This window comes from Gossypium hirsutum, chromosome A11, assembly GCF_007990345.1.
Source record: "Gossypium hirsutum isolate 1008001.06 chromosome A11, Gossypium_hirsutum_v2.1, whole genome shotgun sequence".
Lineage (NCBI taxonomy): Eukaryota > Viridiplantae > Streptophyta > Magnoliopsida > Malvales > Malvaceae > Gossypium > Gossypium hirsutum.
Genome location: NC_053434.1, coordinates 11,588,991 through 11,613,780, shown reverse-complemented (window position 1 = coordinate 11,613,780; position 24,790 = coordinate 11,588,991). Strand labels below are relative to the sequence as shown.

The following is a 24,790-nucleotide window of genomic DNA, read 5'->3' as shown; positions in this document are numbered from 1 at the left end:
TGCTTTGTCAACAATAACAAACTTAAAAACATATTGAAATCTTGATATACTTACCTTGTTCTATTGATACTAATCTTTAACTTAATTTTCTCTCTCCTCCAGCTTCTATTTCTTGAATCCAACTTGATATTCTAACTCCCCATGCTCTCCTTAACATTTTTGTCTCTTGGTAGCTATGGAAATTCATTTGATTTTTGGGTGAAAATGATGAATTTTTGATAAAAAGACCAAATTGTAAAGAAAGCAAAACTTTCATTCTTCCTCTCTTTCTCTCACGTTAGTGCATGGGAAAATATGGATGGGAGTTTCTCATCTTTCTTTCTTTATATAATAATAAAATAATAATAAAATATCTTATTAAAGTATTAATAAAATAATATTTATCTAATTAAATAATTATAAAATATCAAAATATCTCTAGCATCATTATTACTTTCTAGATTTCTCTCTCTTCCAACTGACCATTTTGCCCTTCATTATCTTTTAAAATTCCATCCTTGAGTCATCATTTAATTTAGTAAAATTGCAATTTAGTCTCTCATAGTTCTTCATCTATTCAATTTGGTCCTAATTCATCCATTTTTCTTAGTTTCTAGATCATTCCACTCTTAAATTATTTACACTATTGGTCCTTCAACTTTTTCATATTTATGCTTTAACCCCTCAAATTATGAATATTTACTCTTGTGCAACAAAACTTTTCCCACTTTTACAATTTAGTCCTTTCTTGAATTAATATATCATAATATACTTCTCAATATTGACATAACTCAAAATTTCCCTTTTTGTCACTTTATTTCCTTATTTTACTATATCAAGGATAATATCTTACTGTAAAAATTTTCAGGGTATTACAGAATCTAATATCAAACCCTAAGATTTAATCTTTTTCACAAATTAGTCCTAAAATCAATTTCTATTAAAATTACTTGATAAAATCATCATATAACAAAATTAAAACTTCAATTCCATATTAATTCATCATAAAAATCCAACACTCATCATTGGTAACTTTCAAAATTACCCATAAAATAAAAAAAAACTAATGAATTAGATAGTTGGACCTAATTGCAAAAGTCTTAAAAATACAAAAATTTCAAGAAAAGAGCAAGAATTGAACTCACATGTAGCAAAATATGAAAACCAGCTTATTAAGGGTTCTTCAATGGTGTTTTTGGTTGAGGAATATGAAGAAATTCTCTAGAATTCTCTTTTTATTTCAATTTATAAACTAAAATTTTCAATTTTTCCAAATTTGCCCTTATTTCACCTGATTCTTTGATTTTTCTCTGCCTATGCTGCCCAAGCCATCATCTTTGGGCTAATTTGCCTTTTAAGTCCTCCCTCATTTAACACTTGAGCTATTTAATATTTTAGAAAGTTTTGCACCTTTTTTAATTTAGTATTTTTTTATTAATTAACTATCAAAATATTAAAATTTTCTAACGAAACTTTAATACTAATGCAATGACACTTCGTAAATACTTATAAATATATTTACAACTCGGTTTATGAAATTGAGGTCTCAATTCATCATTTTCGAAACCATTTTACCTAAGAACTCCTTCCAAAACATAAATCACCAATTCAAAAATATTTCTAAAATCACATTTGACTCATAAATAATAATTAATAAAATTTTCGAATTCATTCGTCAGATTTAGTGATCTCAAATCACTGTTTCCGAGACCACTGAAAATTGAGCTATTATAGTTGCAAAACAATCCGATTTCTCAGGTGATGCACCATACTCACATGGCAAATGACATTTGTAAGTCACCCAGCTCCACGACATGACCGTAAATTCAAACATTCCTTAAAACTATATCTCAAATCTAGGCAAAAGTAAATTTACAAACTTTTAATTTCTAATCGCAAGAAAAAAAAACAATTTTTTCCAAAGTGAAAACGTGACTTATAGGATGTGTTTTCCTTTTATCTTTCCAAAAACAACGTACATTAGTAAATTTTAAAATTTTCAGCATACTTTCTCAAATTTTTTTTAGCATATTTCAATAAATTAACCAATTTAAATTATTGTAGAATAATTAAATAAAACAATTAAATTCTATAAAAAAACTCTTTTTTTTGAGTAATTGACACTATGAAGAGGGGTCATGCTTTTTTGAAGAAAAGTTGCTTTCCGACCCAATTCAATTGAAGAGAAGAAACCAATAATTGTTTCTAAAGTCGCCTTTCGATCCAATTAATTGAAGGTGGTCCAAATCTATTTCAAGAACAAGTCAAGAGCATGTCAACATGACCTTTAAAACAATTCACATCCATTCAAGATCAAGTTAGACGACCATTAGATCAAAGTCAAACTAAAAAGGAATTTTCTTTGTAAAGAAAATTTTAAAAATTGTAACTTTCTTTTAAATTGTCAATAAAATTGATTTTGAATTATCAAATAAACTTTCAACTCGAAATTTGTGTCTACACCATGCACTACAAATGTAAGAAAACTAATTTTTTTTTTATATTTTAAATATTTTTATGATTATCTAAAAAATCATTACGAGGATGAATTTAGATAAATTATTGTTTGAATTTCTAGATTTAATTTTTAAATTTTTTAAAAAACATTTATTTATTAGTTTTTTAATATTTACTAATGCCACATTTTATCGCATCAGGATAATATACATGTGACAGTCACTTGTTGCCTCTCCATTAATCTATCAACCACATATTTAAAGATTAAAAGAAATTTAATTTATTTAAAAATTCAATTAACTGGAAATTATTAGGCTAAATTAATTTTTTTTCAGCTATTCATATTTACTTTAAAATTTGCCAGTTCCAGTGCCAGCCGTGTGCTTTACGTGCTCACCACTCCAGTTTACAAACAAAAAGGGGTAGCAAAAAGTTCGTGAGACGTAGCTGGAGTCCATGCAAATCCCTCATTACCTTTTAGCCAAAGTCATTGACGTAAGCAAAGGCCAGAGTCAAACTCCGCCCTCTCTCTATTATCTGTTCCGAATCTATTATTGGTTGAAAATCATCACCTACCCTGCTCCCTCAATTCAACCACTTGGATTCCGACACGAATCAGATTCAGACATGGTCGTCCGTATCAGCAAATGGACCCACTAAATCCAACCAATCTAATGAAAAAGAAAAAGATATTGTGATTGGATCAAATTCTCCGATATTTTAGCCAAACACCAATTGATTCATTCATCTATTTTTTTTGTCCGAACCAAATAGGTTAAACAAACCCCTAAACCGAAAATATCTATCGTTGAAAGGCCTAAAACTAGAAACAAAACTACAAAGTGGAGTAGAGCTCAAACAGTATTGACACGAGTGGGCGTAGATATCAATGTCTGAAGTAGATAGATACATAACCCACTTCGGCTATCTCATAGGGCAAAACGAAAACACCCTACTTTCTCCTTCACTGTCCTCCATTCCTCAGTGGCATCCCACTCTCATTTGCCCCCCCCCCCCCTCTTCTTTCATTATCGAATCCCTTATAGCTAGCTAATCTCTCCTCTACCCTCTCTTTCCAGTATACCACTTAAGTCTTCTTTTTTGGTCTCATAAAATTGAAAATCATTGAATGGCGTCAACGCCACCGCACTGTTCAATCACAGCTTCAACAAAGTCCTACAAGAACCATCAACACCCAAAAAATCATTTCAAAAACCACCAGAATAACCACCGCAATCATCCTCTTCCCCGAAAGTTTTCCCTTTCCAACCCGCTTCCTTCACCTTGCAATGCAGCGAAACACACCGCCACCGCAGCATCCGCCTCCACCGTCCGTGCTCCCCTCTCGCAGGTCTCCACCCCTTTCCCTTCCCTCGATCCCGATTTCTCTGGCCGCCGGTCGACTCGGTTTGTCTCAAAAATGCACTTGGGCCGTCCCAAAACCAGTATCAACACTCGCCACACCTCTATAGCTGAAGAAGTCCTTCAACTCGCCTTACATAACGCTCTAGCTGGCCTTGAAAGCATTCTCGTCTCCTTTGAATCTAAGCTTAGCGGCTCCGATGACTACACTTTCTTGCTTCGAGAGCTTGGAAACAGAAGTGAGTATGAAAAAGCCATTAAATGTTTTAACTTCGCGGTTAGAAGGGAGGCCAGGAGAACTGAACAAGGGAAATTAGCTACTGCCATGATTAGTATTCTTGGTAGATTAGGAAAAGTGGAACTTGCCAGGGGCATCTTCCATACTGCTTTAAATGAGGGTTATGGAAAGACTGTTTATGCTTTCTCTGCTCTAATTAGTGCTTTCGGAAGAAGTGGGTATTGTGATGAGGCCTTAAAGGTTTTCGATTCCATGAAAAACTATGGGTTGAAGCCTAATCTAGTTATTTATAATGCTGTGATTGATGCTTGTGGGAAAGGAGGATTGGAGTTTAAAAGAGTCGTGGAGATTTTTGATGAGATGTTAAGGAGCGGTGTGCAGCCAGATCGAATCACTTTTAATTCCTTGCTTGCGGTTTGTAGTAGAGGGGGTTTATGGGAGGCTGCTAGGAATTTGTTTAGTGAGATGGTTGATAGAGGGATTGATCGAGATATTTTCACTTATAATACATTTTTGGATGCAGTTTGTAAAGGTGGACAAATGGATTTGGCTTTTGAGATTATGGCAGAAATGCCTGCTAAAAACATTTTCCCTAATGTTATTACCTATAGTACTATGGTTGATGGGTATGCAAAGGCTGGTAGATTTGATGATGCACTCAATTTGTTCAATGAAATGAAATTTTTGGGTATTGGTTTGGATAGAGTTTCATATAATACTTTGCTTTCTATTTATGCAAAGCTTGGTAGGTTTGAGGAGGCTCTAGATATTTGCAGGGAGATGGAGGATTCAGGGATGAGGAGGGATGTTGTTACTTACAATGCACTTTTGGGTGGATACGGGAAACAAGGAAAGTATGATGAAGTTAGAGCACTGTTTGATGAAATGAAAGCTCAAAAGGTGTCACCTAATTTATTAACTTACTCCACAGTGATTGATGTGTATTCGAAGGGTGGTTTGTATGACGAGGCTATGGATGTTTTTAGGGAGTTTAAGTGGGCAGGATTGAAGGCTGATGTTGTACTATACAGTGCATTAATTGATGCTTTATGCAAGAATGGGTTGGTGGAATCTGCTGTATCCTTGCTTGATGAGATGACAAAGGAAGGAATTAGGCCTAATGTTGTTACATACAATTCTATCATTGATGCTTTTGGTCGGTCTGCAACTTCAGAACATGTGTTTGATGCTGGTGGGATCCCTGAGTCACAAGCTGACTCTTCTTCTTCATTGGTCATCAAGCAATGTATTCATGGCAAGGCAGTAGATAGGGAGGATAACCGGATTGTAAAAATTTTTGGGCAGCTGGCTGCTGAAAAAGGAGGCCAAGCAAAGAAGGATTGTGGTGGCAAGCGGGAAATCTTGTGCATCTTGGGAATTTTTCAGAGGATGCATGAGCTAGAAATTAGACCAAATGTTGTCACCTTCTCAGCCATCCTAAACGCATGCAGGTATAATTATTTACTTTTTCCTTTGCCTGTCAGTTTATTTGTTCCTTTCCATATCTTGTTCAGTGAAAAATCTGGACTTAGTGCAACAGTCCCAGTGTCCTGTTTCTTTCTAGCTCCATTGAGCATTTTTGGCAATTTCATGTGTATGTTTAAATCTGTTTGATGCCGTGACTTGAAAGGTTCATTATTTTTTTTATACTTGTGCTTAAAATTTTCTCAGCTATGTATGAGCACGGCAATTGCTTGTTATTAAAGTCTAGAGCCTGACTTGTAATTGCCCAATGCAGGAATGATATATGTGCACTATGATTACTGACTATGTTCTAGCTGTTCAAGAAAAATAACATTATCTGAAACTTGATTTTCGTTCCATTAGCTTACTCATTATCCACTTGCATTGAACAAATCAAGTGGCCTCGAGATTTACTTGATTTTTCAGGTTTATTTTGTTTGCAAACAGTGGGAGTTTATTTTTGAATTTTCCTCTTTTCTTGTTGTACGTATTAAATAATATTGATCTGGAAAACATGGTTGATCATTTGAATTTATTGCCTTGGATGCAGTCGCTGTGATTCCTTCGAGGATGCTTCAATGTTGTTGGAAGAGCTCCGGTTGTTTGATAATCAGGTCTATGGTGTTGCCTATGGTCTTCTTATGGGCTATAGGGAGAATGTTTGGATCCAGGCTCAGTCCCTATTTGATGAAGTGAAGTTGATGGACTCTTCAACTGCTTCTGCCTTTTATAATGCTCTGACTGACATGCTGTGGCACTTTGGTCAGGTTAGCTTTTTGTAATGCAGTTGCTCCGCTAGTTTGATACACTTGTAGCTCACTTCTATTCCGCTATTTTTATGATTTCTGAAACTTGTATAATTTAATAGCTTGACACTATTAGTATTTTGCCGTACAGAAACGGGGAGCCCAGCTGGTTGTGCTTGAAGGAAAACGCCGGCAAGTGTGGGACAATGTATGGTCTAATTCTTGCTTAGATTTGCATCTTATGTCCTCTGGTGCGGCTAGAGCAATGGTGCATTCATGGTTGTTAAACATACATTCTACTGTTTTTGAAGGTCATGAATTGCCAAAGCTGTTAAGGTAACCAAAGTGGTTTTGCATTTAATGAACTGATTAACTTGTTTCAAAAATGAATTTGTTTCCTTGTTTTTCCAGCATTTTGACAGGTTGGGGCAAACATAGCAAAGTAGTCGGTGATGGTGCACTAAGGCGAGCTGTTGAGGCACTCCTCACTGGCATGGGTGCACCCTTTCAGCTTGCTAAGTGTAACTTAGGTAGATTCGTCTCGACAGGTCCTGTAGTTACAGCCTGGTTAAGAGAATCTGGCACCAAAAACTTGCTTGTTCTTCATGATAATAGAACACAGCCTGAAAACACAAGGTTTGAAGAAATCTCAAATTTACAGACACTTACTTTATAGTAGTATGTATAATATAATGAACCCTTTATTTAAAACTTAAAAGAGAGTTTTACTAATGTAAATTGTACAAATTATCAAAGAATTGACGTTCGTGTCTCGATCTCGCTTGCTATCTCCTTTCGCCTGTTAATGCAGGCACTAATGCATCGTTTGCTCTTTCTTAGTTTTGAACTGGGTATTTCTTGTGCTGTTTCGAGTTAGCTTCGTCAAATCCAAGGTTCATGAAAGAACCAATGTTTCAACTTCATGTGCCATGCATGTTTAATCACGTGTCACTAAAGAATTAAAATAAAACCCCGAGGATTAGGTGTACTGATAAAATACATTATTTTTAAGAAGATATATAAATTGAAACTTTGAAAATAACAGTATTAACTCTAAATAAAACATGAAAAATGTTGTTTCATGGCTTGGCTCCTATAATACAGCACGCTTGATGGTTCAGTAATAACTAATTATTGGAGGACTGATCTTTCTAGCTAATCTCAAATTCAGCTTCCTTCGAACTTAATCAGAAAAAAATGAAGTTTAGCATTATTAGATTTGTTGATGAGCCAGTATGAGTTGGTAGTCCAAAAATATTTTATACGAATTAAACACGGCCCGACTGTCTGTACTGAATCTCCATTGTCTGGGGTTTCAAGTTTTTCATGATGTATTTATTTTTAATAATAAATCAGGCAGGATATACGAAAATAATAACATGTACCTTTATAAATTAATGCATACAGAAACATATCAAATTCTTTATTTTTACTTCTAAAAATATAAATAAAATTGAGGATGAAATGAAAATATAAAAATAACAACTTATATTTATAAGTTTAAATTAATAATTTTACAGTACAATATTTTCAATTTTGTCTCTTCTTTTTCCTCTCTTTCCCTTCTATCCATAATCTGTCACATCTCTACGGTGCTACTGCCACCCTTATATAGTTGTTATAGATTTAATAAATTATAGAATCGAGCCTAGAATGAAAAGCATCTTATCTAAGGCCTGGCCCATGTGCGCTTGGTTCAACAGATGAGGATCATAGAAGGCCCAGGTGGGTTCAGTCAGCTAGCCCCAAAGCAATAAGTTTAAGTGGAGTGTTGTCAAATTACAGGGAATCGTCTTAGCGGCGGGAGGGAGCAGTACTTTTCCCGGCTCTTACTTCTCACCTCACCTCACCTCACCTCACCAACTGTAAAATAATTCACTCAAATTCACTAAACGATACGAAGATGGATATTGCTGGCGTGGCGTCACATTCAAAACCCTTAGGGTTCATCACACCCACCTTTCTAAACAATACACTGTTATATAAAGGCATAAACCTGTCCAGCTTTCCCTTGTCACACAAAGCAAAACACACACACGCAAAAAGAGGAGGCATATTTCAGGTTTGTGCATGAATCTAATAAAACCATAAGCTAGAAAAAGAAGATGGAAAGGTGGATTTGTTTCATGTTAGATTCACGCACAAACTCGTAATCTGTCTTTTCATTTCACTGCCTCATCGTTTCTTCAAGTTGTTATCTGTCAACATCCTTTTTCTTTTTACCCCTCTTCCATGAATTGCCAATTTTAACTCTTTAATTGTGGAGAACAAACAGATAGTTGATGCAAGCCTGCATGTTGAGTTAAAAGAGGCGTCGACTCTCTAAAATTTCAGGGTAATGTTGTCTAATTTTACTACTTTTATTTAATAATTAATGGTTGTTTTTGGGAATTATTGTAGGATTTGATTTTTTTTTTATATCACAGTTTGGTGGAGTGACTTGAATCAAACAATAATAGGAAAAAAGGTAAAAAATGGTGATTGGAAACGAGATTACTGATTCGACTTTTCCAGTAGTTGTGTCAAGCAAAACACCATACTCTTTCAATGCAAATTAGGTAGATGAAGTTGAAAATTTTTGATATCTTATTTTCATCCTCTTTTGATCTTGCATCATCAATTAGATATCGCTATGAATTTCCTTTTCAACCTGATTAAAAAAACGACTTTTCTTTGAAAGCTGGCACGAATTGAAGAAACCATTGCTTTCTATTCATTTCTCTATGTAATTCCTTAAAATTTTGTTGACCAGCATGTGTAAATCCTCTGCCACGAAATCTTAAAGAATTTCATGCCCTTTTGAGTATAGCAGTCGTGGTGAAGTAGTTTTCGATGAATATTTGTATTGGCTTGACCTTTGGGATTGCGATAGGGTGAAATATATAGCCCATTGCATTCCAGCTTCATTGAAGTAGTTCTGGGCATCCAAAACTAAACCCTGAACAGAAACCCGTTCTTTGGATACCATTTGTTGCTTGTTCCTTTGGGACTGCGATTGAGGGGAACTATATGGGAATGGTGCAAACCAGCTTCATTGAAGTAGGGCTTGGGAGTTGGGATTCAAAACTAACTCTGAAGGGAAACTGGTATTTGTGTCATGTGTCGTAGATCAAAGCCCTTGACGAGTGCATATGGAATTCATTGCATGGAACCTCTGATGAAGGTCAACTGATCAAATAAGACTCATTTAATCTACATGAAATGATCCAATTCGTGTAATATATAAAAAATTCATCAGTAGCTCTATCATAGTAATTGTTGTAAATTTTAAAAGATAAAAGATGTATAGACTTTAAATTCTTTGGGACTCTCATCTTGTAAATAAACATTAATATTAGTTATAAATGTAATTTGATCTGTACCGTTAAATCTAAGGAAATTCAATTTTAAATAAAGAATTTCTACTCATATGTAATCACGTGAGCATTTACTCAAACACTTAAATGTGTATTATTTTTTTATAGTTTTACTATTCATTTGAAAGTAAAATTTATTTAGGTCACACCATTTATTAGACTAAAGTCTTAGTCCCATGATGTATGTGTTTAAAAACCAACCTCGTATTATTAAACAATTCCAGGAGGAAGATATATATCTAAGTAGAAGGACCATATTGATAAGGGATGTCATCAAGAGCCCCTAACAGAAGTAGAATTCTGGGACACTTGTATTCAGTGTTCTCCGTTCTATTTTTGTCCTTCTCACCAGATGGCTACTAATTGCCAAGTTCTGTAAATTGATTTAGCCATCCTTTGGTGGGTCTTTGGTAATATCAGGGTTTCTTTTAGATCTTTCAATCCATATTCTGTCTCTTCAACTTTCTTTGCCTTCCGTTAAGTGTAATTAGGAATTAATGTTCGATCGAATCAAATGAAAAAATTTTAAGTTAATCGAGTTGACGAATTCTATTTTATTATCTTAAATCGATTTGAAATTTTCTTGAATCGAGTCGAGCAAGATGGGATTCGAATCGAATTGAATATATTTTTTCAAGCTAGATTTAAAAAATGACTTTGGGTCTTTGTAACCATTGTCACACCCACCATAATCAAATCTGTTATTAGCTTTCATCCCTTCGTAATTTATTTATTTGTCACCATGTATTTTGAAACTAGAAAATATATTAAATATAAAAAATGTGATTTTTTAATAAAAGTACTTTAAAAATAAAATGTAAAATTGATACCAATATACAATTTTAACATGGATATTTTAAGGCATCATTAATAAGTTTTTGGAGTTTGAAGGAAAGTTTTGGGGGAAAAACAAAAGGGAAGCACATTGGTTTGATATTTAGTTTATATAAATTATTCGAGTTATTCGAATTCGAAAAGTCTCGATTCGAAGTCGAAATTTGAAAAAAAATTCGGATTGATTCGATTAACTCAATCAATTTAATTCGAATAATTTAAAATTTAATTTTTTTTAATTTTTTCAAATTGAATTAAATTTTACTCAGCGATGATTCATCAGCATTCACAAATAAGTTTTTGCATTGAATTAATTGTTCTGATTTTTAATAGTAATACCAATAGAAAACTCAATTTTATGTTACAACCTGATTGAATTTGGTCAGTTTGCAGTCTTTTCCTTGGTTTGAACTTTGAAGAGTCATCTTTGATAGAAATATGGCATTTTGACTCCTAGGTACCAAAGGAAAAGACTTGCTAACTTATTCTTGTCGTATTTGAAATCCTTTTCCTCATAAGGAGTAATCAATAGCATAAACTAACTACTCTGTTTTTTCTATTTTGGATTGTTTTCACCCTTTTACGGCATTACTGGTTTTTACTCTTGTATCACCTATGCTATGGGTAGCCATCTAAGACAGATTTATTGTAAGCTCTGTCGATGTTTCATTAATTATAGCTTCTTTTCCAAGCTTAGTGCAATTGCAATGTGCCAGTAATTAATGGTTCTGCAAACGACGTTAAGAAATTTTCTTCTATAAATTGCTTAAACATGAACTTTTAGTAAGATTTCCAAAAAAAAGAGCTGACGCTTTTTGGTTTCTATAGTTTGCTTCCACCAGGATTTGCTCCTTGCCTTAATTTGATGAAGGAAGCAGAAAGTTCAACATATCTTGTGGTGGGTGATTTTTTGCAAACATTGAGCACCACATGATTCTGTATCGTTGATACTTGAACCTGACATATGAAAAAGGAGAGCTATGAATCTTTGGTTGCAGCAGAAATGGCTTCTATAATCTAGGGTGTTAGGGTCACCTTTTCAGGTTCTCTCTCTCTCCTCATTCATAAAGTTTGTTTTACATTTCGGTATTAGGGAGCTTCCGAACAGAATAGGTAATATAAATTGAATGCTATTACTTTTGTCAATATAAGTAAAGGATATATAACCTAAAAACATCTAGTTTTGAACATGTCAATTATGTCATATACTGATACTGGCAACTAGAGTGAGCATTCTTATAATCCTATTTACGAACTCTTGACTAGAGGGGGACTCACTTTTATAATTTTCTCCTCTTACAGTTCAGCAGTAAGACTGAGCTTGGTACAGCTCTTCCAACTTAAGGGGTTTCAATGCAATGCAGAAAGATTGAACTATGGACATGGTGTGTAAATTTCTATCTGCCCTTGTGTGTGCTTGTTTGGATGATTAGTAACATCGACCACCCAACTCTTAAGCTGGTCACCATGGTATCGCTCAGACGAGGATCCAGGTAGGATTTGAGAACCTTCGGTTATCCAAGTGCAAATGAGCCGGAGGAAAGTTGTCTTTGATCTCTGTGAAATGATGACAATTTGGTAGGGATTTTTGTTTTTCTTTTTTTGGAGGGAGTGATATGTGGATGCATTTTGAAACAAAGTTTAAGTTTAAGAAAAGATTTGGATGGCCCGGCAAAGTAGAATGAAAGGGTAAAGGCTTAGACAGGACAGGATCTTTCCCTCGTGATATCAGGCAGTGTTTCAAGATTTGGAACCTTTCCAATGCCGTATCAACGCATCATTGTGGGAGCATTCACCTTGCTAAGCTTTTAATACGCAACAATATCAAGTAATTTTAAACTTGTTAACCTTTTGCCTCTGGACGAAGTGTGTGATAAAGTTGAAACTTCGCATAAAACTGGAATTCGAAGCTAACAGAATAGTTGGCAAACTCTATGATGTTGTTGATGACGAACGCCGACACGTTTTAGTTGAGAAACAAAACTGGATGTGGAAAGAATCAAACAAGACCGACATTCTGGTCAGTTGTCATAGCCGAAATTTCCAATGAAGAAGCAATCGTGCAAAATGCGTCGGCACCTACCAAATTACAAACAAGGTAATCATATCGGACCAGCTAATAGATTTTCAACTTCACCCATCTCGTATTATTTTTTAAAAATATTTTTATATTATTTAAATAAAAAACCTCCTAAAGTATATCACAAGTGACTCATTTATTGTCCTATTTTATTTTTGTTACTGAATTATTAATTTTTTTTAACTTGTTCACCCAACTAATCTAAATTATTATTTATTCATTTTTAATAAGTGTCTTTAAATATCTTATGAGTGATGTGACAATTAAGAAATAAGTATAATAATAAATTTAATTTTTGATTTTTATATATTATATCGATTTAATCATAATTTTTTAAAAATTAACCCAAAAAAATTTTCTCATCTCTTCACCGAACTGTCATCACCACCTGAGGACAATGCCCTTCTCTCAATTTCCTGGCTACGCAGATTCATCGATGTTTTCCTTTATTGCGAAGCTGAATTCGAGGCTATTCTCATTATGGATTGTGACCCTTCCCAGCTCTCTAAGCCTCCTTTTGATCGCTTGATCCCTGAATTCCTAGAACGGGCCGTCAAGGCTTTGGACATTAGTAATGCCGTTGCCAACGGGGTTGACTCCTTTAGGTATTGCCAAAAATTGGTTGAGATTGCTATTTAAGCTTTGGACCAAACACCTAAAGGGATCGCCATGCCAAGCGAACAAAAAAGGCCCTACTTATGCTTCTCTCTTCAATGAACTTGAACGATAAAGAAGGCACCCATGTTAAAGGCACAAAAAGAGTTGATCCTTTGGTCACCGAGGTGTTAACAAAGAGCAGGTTGTCGGATATTTTAGGTCGCTTTCTTGGCAAGTGGTTGCTTGTTCGGTGAGGCAAAGCTCATGATGATGATGGGTGGATGGATGTGTCCCATAAGTTGATATGATCATCAACAGAAATCAACTAAAAAGCAGATTGAGTGATGAAATTAAAAAGATTGATAGTTTGGTAAAAAAAATAGTGGAGTGACCAAATTTAAAAAAATTGATAATTAAGTGATAAAAAATTAAAAGTAATAATTGAGTGACCTGTAGTGTAATTTACCCATAAAGTTATTGCTTTATTTTTCTCTCTCCATATGTTCAATCTTCACTTTCTTTCTTCAGTTCACAACCTCGTTGAAATCTAATAAAAACTCTATATACTGTGATAGTTGCAGATCCATTCTTTTTAATCTTTCAGTTGAAATTTATTATAATACTCATTAAACATGTGACTTTGGAATTCAATAATTAATTTATGACCTATATTATTTTTATGAATTTAAATAATAAAAAAAGCACCGATCTCTATGACAAAAGTTTCAGATTTTGGGATTCCATTCTAAAATTTCCAAGACAGCAGCATCAAACTACAAAGACAATGTTTACTGTGTTTGTCGGTAAAGGTAAATTTGTATTTTTTTTGGTTGTCAGAAAAGTAAATGGATACTGTCTTGTAAGTGGTAAAAGGTGATAGTAACATGTTTTTGTTTTTGGTTGAAATAAAACATAGAAACATGTTGGTGCATGGCTGCTTGTAGCGTCACATTTAAACTCACCATTATTATTTATTACCTCATCTAAATTGTGGGAATCAATTTAGGTCAAAGTCAAATAGAGACATCCTCCGACTCTGAACAGTCTTATCTCTCTGGTAAAGACGTTAGACGCACACTTGCAGACAGTAGAAAGGAAAGCAGATCATAGGATCCCAATCCCATCAACCAGATTTCTGCCACCCCACAATAAATTTTCGACATTTTGTCTCTTTCCCTTTGTCTCCTTCTCTCTCTTACATACAGATTTTACCATGAATACATTTTATTATTCGAAGATCATGTTGAACATGCCAAAATCCTTTTCGGCTTTGACTTGCCCATGCCCATGCCATTGCCATGTGCAACTCTCCTGCTCTTGAAATGGGTCAACAATCAATATATGATTCACAAAAAGATGAAACTGAAAAATGTTCAACTCTCATTCACGAGCTATATAACATGGTAACGAAAAAGGATAAGTTCACGGCTTCCTTTCCAAGTTGGTGAGTTTTTTAATGATATAGTTATCAAATCTGTTTATATAAACGCTTTATGGTTTTAGCTCTTGGCCTGCCGATAATGAAGGCTAATTGCCAACTTATTTATCATTTTATGGATATTTATACTTAATTTATTATCACATGAGTACAAAAATGAGTTACACAAATCATATTTTAATTTGAATCTTGCCTAACTTTTTAATTTAAAACGTTGTCCATATTCATCCTCTCAATTAACAAATAGTCAACTGTATATTAAATGCTTAAATATCCTCCTTACAAGTTCCTCATATTTATATTGAATATTTTTATTAGAATTAAAATTTGAAAAATCATATATATTATATTTTTTTTGTTATACCTCTCTTACTTATCTTTCGTTTTGATTAAAGTAGCATTAATCTCTTGCTCTTGCGTTGTTGACCCTTCACTCTTCTCAAAAAGGGTTAGGCACCTACCTTTTTAAGTATGAATACTTTTCAAATGTGAACCGTCCTCAAGGTCATAGAGACCTACTTAAGCGTAACAACTTCGTAATGATTGAATGAATGGCGAAATAGGCCCATGATGCATGCCTTTCATGGATTGGATGAGGATAATTTTTTTCATAACAATTTACTACGTCACACTAATGGACAAGAGAACCTCTCCTATAAATGCTCTAATCAACAATTAAGAAGGGATTGACTCTTAAATTAAAGTCATTGTGAGCAAATACTCCCTCCACAATCAACCTATCATTTTATTCTTGTTTTGATCAACCGACCTACACAAGGACACTTTGATTTCTTCCTTGCTCCTTATCCTTTATCCTTATTGAACACTCTATTAGCACTTTTAAATTATTAACCAGACAAACAATTTCATTGACGTTGAATCACAAATTTTGTACCAATTCTTGATCATCTTCTCATGATGTCTCATTAATTATTTTATTTGTACAGTATCTTTAGAGAGCCATTAATATATATATATATTAAGAAGAAGAAGGGGAAATAAATAGCTTAAATTCAAGCCAGCAATTCTTTTTCTTAATTGTAACTCATTAACATCTTTAAAACCAACCAAAAAGAAGAATTAATATTCAAAGATTTGAAAGGAACAAAAGTGTAATATCAATTAATTAGATGGATATGTATTGATCATTGTAATTCAGATGTAAGATTTAGTAATTAATTATGAAAATCATTTATAAAACCCTGTTTAGTCTATTGGCTTCCAAGGTAATGGACGATGATGAGTTGGCAAAAGAAGGAATAAAATAAGGAAAAGAAACTTTAATAAATTTAAAAAAAAAATGCAAGAGTAAGGCATATACCTTGCCTGTTTCTTGAGCTCCCAAACTTATCCAAGCATGTACTATAATTAGGGGTGATATCCGTGACGTGAAGTTCTTTTTTGATTTTTTTATATTAACTTTTTATTTTTAATTTTTTAAATTTATTTCTATAAAATGATTTGATTATTTAATAAATTCCCAAGGTCCTTTTAATAAATATTTTAAAAACAATATTTTTCTCTAAAACATTTAAATTGTTTTTACCATTTTAAATATTTTATATCTTAAAAAAAATTAAAATTAATAATATATTAAATAAAAAATAGAATTCAATTCGATTTCGAGTAATCGCGATTTTTTAAAATTGCATTCCATAAAACGTGTAAATATATTGGGTTGGAGTAATTTTTGGTCTGGGCAGTTTTTTTTCGGCCATAATTATAATAGAAATATGTAAAAGGATTAATTTAAGAAATACCCAAAATAGTTAATCATACAGTGCACTGTACACCACCCATAGATCATGAAAAACATAAATAAAGTTGTTTATATAGCGTGTATGGTTTAATTTGGTAAATTGTGAATAATTTAAATAATGAATATGGATGTGAATGTGTTGCAAAAACAAAACAAAGCAGCCTGGCAAAGAATATTCCAATGCCGCGTATAAACTTGACTTCCCTTGTCGTTCCAAATCTGTATAGAGGCTACACTACTTGTATTTCCCAACCACTTGTTCTTTTTATTCAAGTCCAAAAAGAAGTACAATTATACGTCAAATCTTTTTAACATGTTTTCCAGAAATTAAGAGTTCCAGAGTAGATGCATGAATCAGTACTATTTAGAATTGAGAAAATTATTACAAACAAGTGGAAATGTATTATGAAAAGGATTAAAGCAAACACAGTAAAAGAAATGGTGAATTGTAAGTTGGAAAAGGATTAAGTATAATTGAAAATAAGGCTGAGCTAAAGTATATGTTGAGAGAGTTTTAGGATTCATAATCACAAAATGTCAAACCTCCTTCGCATCACTCTTGCTTAATACAAATTACAAATTTAAACATTAGATATGATATATGAATAATATTATAAATTACTTACATTGTTTTTATTCTATTTTAAATAGTATGTTGAATACAACGGTAAGATACATCGTATTCTCAATAATAAAACGTAAGTTTCAACCTTGTAGATGATATTGTTAGGAAAGTTAGTCACAAAACTTGAATTAAACTGTAAAACGAACATGGATGATAAAAAAAAAAAGATCAAATGTTTTGTTACAACTAGAAATCCTATCACATATGTATGCATGTAGAAACCATAGCTTCAGAAGATTGACGTGTGTTTAAAATAACATATAATTGTTAAGTGATGAAAGTAATAGAATGTGTATAACAAAATTAAAATGTATAAATAAGTCAATATAAAGACTTGGTTGAGTAGAGTTTTTTCAATGTAATAGACATGAGTTGAAACACCCTATGCATATTTTTATTATTTTTTTTCAAAATTAAAAAGATTAAAATATCATTGCATTATAACATCAATTTAATTAAAGATTTTATTAATTGTATATATTACAAGATGCAATTAATATGGTTGAACCCAATAAAATATATATTTAATTTATATACTATTCTAACAAAAGATGTTGACAAAATTATAATTTTGATCGTCACTATGATTATCCATTTTCTTTAATTAATTATTATTGGTATTACCATATTGAACTCCTAGGGCTAGAATGTCAATAATTACGTTCTTAAAAAAGTAAGTTCAAGTTCCCATTTAAAGAAGAGTAAAAACTTAGATTAAACTTCTCCCAAAGTTCATCAACTTCGTGATCCTATTATATTAGTCTATCAAGTTTTCCTCCTCTTGCACTGTAGCCTACTATTTTAGTTTTCTGTTTATTGTCACCTACATTTTCTTTCTTTCAATTTTAGTAAGAAAGATATTAGTGCATGCCTTAGTTTGGGGGTTTTTTTATTTAAATAATTTACAAATTTTAGACGAAACAAAGTATTTACAAAAATTGATTGAAATAAACAATAAAAAGGTGATATCGGTTACATGTCAAGCGACATCACGTATAAAAAATAATATTTTAATTAAAAGGGGTGGCAACCCACCTTCTTGTTGTTTTTAATTTTATATTTTATAGTTTCCATAGTTTAATTTTATTCAATAAACATGGTTGAATTGTTTTTTTTTATAATTTTAATTTTTAATATTTTATAATTATAAATTTTTGAATATTTATAACAATAATTGAGTTGATAATGTGTAAACCTTGAAGGTAAAATGTATTGAATTTTTTTAGAAATAGAATCAACATGATATAATGTGCAAAATATTAGGAGCTAATTTTGTTATTATACCAATCAAAAGAAGGTCACATTGGCATTTTATTTGACGACCAAGTATATTTTAATGGTGGAGTGACTAGAATTAGAAATTCACCTAATGGGAGTGACTAAGTATTAACAAAAAAGAATTCGACGACTAAAATAAAAACTCGTTAAAAAACTTGAGTGACTATTTAAGGAATTTACCCTAATGATTTTATGTTAATTTTATAAAAATTAATTAACTTAATCATTATTCTAAATATTCAAAAATTTATAATTATAAAATACTAAAAAATTATAAAAATAAAACAACTCAACTATTTTTTATGAAATAAAATAAAATTATAAAAACTAAAAAATTACAATAAAATTTATTTAAAAAGTATGAAATTTTAAAAAAAATAAGAAGGTGGGTTAAAAAAAGGGGTGTTGCTGGACTTCCCTTTTAATTAAAATATTATTATTTATTATTTTATTTATTCTATTAAAATATTAATTTTTATAGGTGATGTTTCTTTATATGTATGCAATGCCACCTTTTACTTTTCATTTCAATTCTCTTAAAATTTTTTTATTATTTAAATAAAAAGTCCCTTGATTTTGCTATTAAAGGTCTTTCTCATATTTTTCAGATTTCTATGAATTCATTTTTTAACTAATACAAATTGAGAGAGTTGATAAAATTTTAAAAATAAATCATATGAGCTCTAATTTTATAAAAAAATTATTTTAGTTTTATATTTTATTTTTCGTCTTTTTTAATTATTGAATTTGTATTTTTTTTATCAAATTATCCAAAAATGACTGGAAAAAATAACATATTTAACTTTATTAACGTTGCATACACGTGGATTGCCACATGGATAACACATCAACATTTAAATTTTTTTAAATTTTAAACATTTGAAATTTTTTTTATAAAAACCATCATTAATAATTAAAAATCATTAAAAATATAAAAAAGTATTTTTTAAATTTAAAAAAAGTTAATTAAATGGCAACATGTCATCTATGTGGCAATCTATGTGGATGCCATGTCAACAAAATTAGTAAACATTAACTTTTTCATCTATTTTGAAAAGATTTGACAAAAAAAATACAAGTTCAAAAGTTACAAAAGATAAAAAATTAAATAAATAACTAAAATGACTTTAAACTTGAAAGGCTAAAAAAGCCATGATGCTAATTTTAAATTCATGTCAGTTGGGTTTCAAATAATAATTTTAATTATTGTTTTAAACAAGTTTTGAATACGAACAATTTAATATCACCAAGGACTTTAATCTTTCCATAAATTATAAAATTAAAAATTATTATGTAATTTTTATCAAAGAAAAATTATTGTATAATAAAATTACACTTTAGTCTTTTAAAAATAAAAATATTTTTATTTAGTTGTTTCAAAAGGAATGAAGTTATAAATTAATAAAAGATAAAATTTCTGGATTGAGATTGGATTTTCGTATTAACATGAAGTTAGTATTATTGTTATTATCATATCAAGAGAAATAAAATGAAAAAAAAAACCTGAGAAATAAATTTCCAAAACAAGGCTTTGAATTTTTGGAAAAAGGCAAGAACGGTCCAATTAAAATGAATGATCCCAAATCTTGTAACGTGGTAGGAGAGGAGAAGGCATGAAATGTAACATATACATTCTCGGCCAAAAAGCCAAAGTCACGGCACAATCAAGGCCACGTGCTTCCTGATGTCATCATCTCCACGAAAATCTCACCCGTTGGATCAACCACGTGGAAGTTAGCGGTGACCTCCCACAAAAAATAAAAAGAAAATAAGGAGGTCCGGTCCCACAAAAGCAAAGTCCGTAGGCAAAGGCAAAGACCACGTGTGCGATCGAGAAAGGTGGCGAAAGGCTCCAACGGTCGCATGCTATCGGTGTGCGGTCCTCTATGGGCACAGACAGCCAAGCCGGCCCTTTATCATCATGATTCATGGCCGCCGCTTTGGTTTTTGAATTTCACGTAATACAACAAAACAAGAAAAAGAGTTCTCGGCTTCTAGTCTTTAAGCTTGGATTTTACATACTTGTATTATTTCTATCCTTGTTGGATTCAGAAAGTTGATTATAATACGGAATCGTGCTGGATATGGTAGTAGATGAAAATTAATGCCGTATCTCTAGTGAAAGCTACGAGTGGATAAGACTGTCGTGTAGTTTGGGGTCTTAGAGGGAGAATTTCATGTGAAAATAAGTTAGTAATATTTTATTTGGAGAATGGATATAAAAGGTTTTCTTCATAGAATCATTTGTCTAGTTTGCGTTATACAAGCATAATTATATGGTCCTATTAGTACAGATCTCATTGGGCAAGCTAGGCGTCTTATGCTTCTCACGAGATGGTAGGTGGGAGTAGTTGACATGGAATCGATAATAACTCTCCTTTTCTTAACTTTTAATCATCTCCATCTTAGATAATCTTAGGGGCAGAAGAAGAAATTTGTATATTTATATTCAAAATTAGTTTTTTTAGTATGAATGTGGAAGAGCTAATTATTGATGGGATAATAAGATGTGTTTAGAATATAATTAGTTTTAATTTAAAAATTTATTTTTATTTATCAGAAAAAAAAAGTCTCATCTCACGTTTATCCTTCCAACAAAATTAAACATGTTGATATGATGGGGGTGTTAGTAATTAAGATGTGTGGATGTGAGAATCAATGACTGAAAAAGGAAAAAGATAGAAATGATGTGTGAAAAGAAGCCTCTAAATGAATCCTTAATTTCCTTACCCAAAAGAGTTAGGAACCTAATAATGGAAGCATGCAAAGCTAAGTCCAGCTTACACGCAAATTATTACATATATCATATCACAGCTTCCCATTCCCATTTGGATTTTACATTTGCATTTGCAATTGATTAACGATTATAGTGTGCCTCTGCAATATGCTACACCACCCCCACGTGCATCTACTTTAGCTTTCTCATAATTTCTTTCCTCTCCAATCCCATACCCCAAACAAACAGATTTCCGATCTTCTTTTCCTTCTCTTTTCTGCCTTTATGTAGGATTTTCGCCGGGAAGAAGGCTATTATTTTTCCCATTACCTATGCAATTAAATAAACAATGGATCGTACATGTTGTCCCTACAATTACATCATCTTTATATATGTATAGGACGGATGAAAGTCCCCCTCACTAATCTTATATATTATTTAATTATCTAAGCATTACATTAATACATACGTTATCTTATCTTCTTAAACGAAATTCACAACCGTACACGTCCCCCTATATAATAATATAGACTAGAAGGGTACAAGCTAAAAAATATATTTTTTTTCATTTAAAAGTGTGCTAAGAAGTCTGAAGAAAAAAGTATGAGTGTAATGCAAAAATTAAATGTAATTATTGAATTGTATATAAATAAATTTCTTTTGTATTTCCGAAACTTATTTCTTCAATTTATTCCTGCTATCCAAAGTATTGTTTGATTCACATGCACAATAAAGATAGGTATAGTTTTATTTAATTTAAATAAACAAAAAAAAACATAATTTTAATTATTTATACACCCAAACCGAAGCCAAGAGCTTTATCATTATGGTTTATGCCGTAAGAATATCACATGGGGGTGAACTCCGTTCACACTTGAACCAGATAAAAGACCGCCCAAAAATCTACGTATGAAAGCCTCCACCCCACTGTCCGACCAACAATGGGGCGCTCATGCCTCATGCAATGAATGACAACCGGCAGTGTTCAATATCCGTACAAGTGTTTGACCTACAATTGCCCGTCGATCCTTTAATAACTCTCTCTCTCCCTTTCTCAGTTGCCAAAAATCTCACTTTCCTTTAGAACTCTCTTCCTTTCTTTCTCTCACTAAACAAAGCATTCTTCTTCTTCTTCTTCTTCTTCTTCTTCTTCTTTTCTGTGGTGTGCAAGCTCTTTTTGATGAACAAGAACTGGAGTGTTTGATTGATACATGGAGAGAAAACAGGGTGTAAAGGTGGAAGATGTATTGGGAAACTCATCGTGTTCGGTGAATGATTTCCCATTACAAAGTATATTTGATTTGAGCAGCAACGAAGAAGAGAAGATCCGGTCGTTAGGGTTCATGGACTTGCTGGGTGTTCAAGACTTGATCTGTAGTCCTGTATTGGAGATCATGGCAGCACAGCAGGCTCCCTCTCTAATGGCAACCCAACCACCCAATCCTTTTTCTTCCACGAAGATCGAATCTCCTCATGAGGTTTTCAATCAGCCTGCCACTCCTAACTCTTCCACGATTTCATCTGCATCAAGTGAGGCTGCTCATGATGAACCTGCTAAACTAGATGACCAAGAAGAGGACCAGCGAAAAACCAAGAAACAGTGAGTTCAACTCTTTATACTACACTATTTTCTTTTCTTAAGAAGAGAGAGAAAGAGACGAAGATGTGTCTTTTCCGTCTATGTGAGCCAGTGTTCCTGTTTACTGCTAAACAGGTGTCCCATTTTGAAATTAATTTGGATAAGATATCAGGGTTTTGGTTTCCATCAAAGTGATTTGAAGCTGATCATGAAGATTATTTTTTGTTGTTTTGGCGTTTATGGGTTTAGGTTGAAACCCAAGAAGACAAATCAGAAGAGACAGAGAGAACCGAGATTCGCGTTCATGACAAAGAGCGAGGTTGATCATTTGGAAGATGGTTACAGATGGAGAAAGTACGGACAAAAAGCTGTAAAAAACAGCCCCTTCCCTAGGTACTAACTTCAATGTCCCAACTTCAACCTATTTTAGTTCCCTCATTCTGTATGTTATTCTTTTCACCAATTTAGTTAAAATCACAGAGACAGGCAACTTCCATAGGTTATAATGTTTACACTGTTTAATTCTCTTAGGAGTTATTATCGTTGCACCACCATCTCATGTAATGTGAAGAAAAGAGTTGAGAGATGTTTCAGTGATCCAAGCATCGTGGTAACCACTTACGAAGGCCAACATACTCACCCCAGTCCGGTCATGCCTCGTCCCAACCTTGTTGGTTCTCATCTGAATTCAGCCATCTCCGCCGCAAGTTTTGGCATGCCAATGCAAACTACTCCATCTCACTATCACCAGCATTTTCAACAGCCTTTTACTGATAACTTGTCTCCTTTGAACTTTGGCCATAATGGGTCCCTTAACGCCACTTTTCTTAATCAGAAGCGCTTTTGCACCCCAGGGCCAGAACCAGGACCGTCTTTGCTTAAAGACCATGGCCTTCTTCAGGACATTCTGCCATCCCATATGCTGAAGGAAGAGTAGATTAGAACATCCATTACCTTTATATGTAATTCTCCACTTGGAATGGAAAGAGGTATAGCGAAATGATCAGTTCACTGGTATGTGGCTTTTTTTTTTTTGCTGAGAGGTGGCATTTTTATTGAACAAGGAACTCGCTGCCCCTTTTATGCAAAGCTTGATTAATATTACTGTAAATTGGACTTGGTTTTAGTTTCTTATTTGGGTTTTTTTTAAATGTTTTTTTGCCACATTTAGTTAGTCTGGATATGTAGAGATTATGCACCAGGGAAATGGTTCTTTCTTTAACTCTTCTGAGTGATCTGACCCTTTGTTTGTCCTATACCTTTGTTTTTGTTATTATCAAAGGAATATGCATTGATTCCCGTATGAAACTAAGTAGTGCTTGAGGGCTAGGGTTCTTCAGAGAACAATTAATGCAGAAGCTAGAAAGCTCTCTATTTTCTATTTGTCTGGGAACCAGCCAAATCCAAAATGTTCGTAGCACTAATGAGGCCCTGCAAAAAAAGAAACAAAAGAAGGGGGAGTTAGAATTTAGTGAGAAAGAAGATGAATGTGCAGTAGCTAAATATGCTTGAGTTGGGTTGGGGCAGATGGAACAATAACTTGAGATCGACTTGCATAGTAATAACTCTCCTTTTCTTGCGTCTACATCTCAAAGATTTGGTTCATTGAATGGTGAGATGGGGGGATTCAGTGTATTGTTTAATTAAAGGGAGATTGAAGTCATTTTACCTATTCATGCACTATACATTACACATATATATGGAGCAATGATTCTTTTATTCTAATTATATTATGGGGTCTGAATTGAACATCGCTATCGACAGCTTCTTCGCGGTTGTATATGTGATGTCTACTGGGCATGTGAATATCAGTCACTGTTAAAGAATAATATTGTCGCCAGTGCCAGGTTGATTATTGGGAAAGAAATGGTACTGAATGCAAAAGGGAAAATCAGTTACCTTTCTAGGGTATAGCTAGCTAGTATAAAGAAAAAAGTCGAGATAATCCATTCCGTGATTGCTAGGGCCTACTGCCGCCCCCCAACCCAGGACATAATCCCCACTTTTATCCATCTTAACAAATATTTGTTGCAGCAACATAGGAGCGAATATAACAGGTAAGCTATAGTCTTGAATGTTGGAAGCATGATTAACATTGGCCATTCGGTTATCAAAGTTGAACCTAAATTTATCCTTGGGCTGCAATCATTTCATATGTTACCAAAGGGTGGAAACATGACGTTGCCTAATGTTTATGGCGTAATAAGAAATTGCTATGTTGTAACAACCTAAAATATGAGGAACCAATCTTGGCCTGACAGCAGCGAACATAGACCAACAGC

General features: G+C 33.0%; 2 protein-coding genes and 1 long non-coding RNA gene across 5 annotated transcripts; all 3 read left to right on the top strand.

Annotated features, from left to right (window-relative positions):
- The first annotated feature begins 3,182 nt into the window (after positions 1–3,182).
- LOC107924444 (pentatricopeptide repeat-containing protein At2g31400, chloroplastic) lies at positions 3,183–7,020 on the top strand. Its single transcript, XM_016854899.2, has 4 exons — positions 3,183–5,487; positions 6,051–6,267; positions 6,398–6,582; positions 6,658–7,020. The coding sequence occupies exons 1-4, from the start codon at positions 3,566–3,568 to the stop codon at positions 6,920–6,922; spliced, it is 2,589 nt and encodes an 862-aa protein (XP_016710388.1). The 5' UTR covers positions 3,183–3,565; the 3' UTR covers positions 6,923–7,020.
- Positions 7,021–7,767: 747 nt separating this feature from the next.
- LOC107923291 (uncharacterized) lies at positions 7,768–9,647 on the top strand. Of its 2 annotated transcripts, XR_001691565.2 has the most exons (3): positions 7,784–8,581; positions 8,673–8,804; positions 8,999–9,647. It is a non-coding gene; the product is annotated as an uncharacterized lncRNA (long non-coding RNA). The 2 variants fall into 2 exon arrangements; XR_005904847.1 differs by lacking the exon at positions 8,999–9,647 and having other exon boundaries at positions 7,768–8,581; positions 8,673–8,714.
- A 12,107-nt stretch (positions 9,648–21,754) lies between these two features.
- LOC107895304 (WRKY transcription factor 23) lies at positions 21,755–23,730 on the top strand. 2 transcript variants are annotated; one of them, XM_016820614.2, is made up of 3 exons: positions 21,755–22,529; positions 22,758–22,901; positions 23,040–23,634. In XM_016820614.2, the coding sequence occupies exons 1-3, from the start codon at positions 22,141–22,143 to the stop codon at positions 23,443–23,445; spliced, it is 939 nt and encodes a 312-aa protein (XP_016676103.1). In that variant the 5' UTR covers positions 21,755–22,140; the 3' UTR covers positions 23,446–23,634. The 2 variants fall into 2 exon arrangements, with proteins under 2 accessions (XP_016676103.1, XP_040936989.1); XM_041081055.1 differs by having other exon boundaries at positions 21,760–22,529; positions 22,644–22,901; positions 23,040–23,730.
- Positions 23,731–24,790: the final 1,060 nt, after the last annotated feature.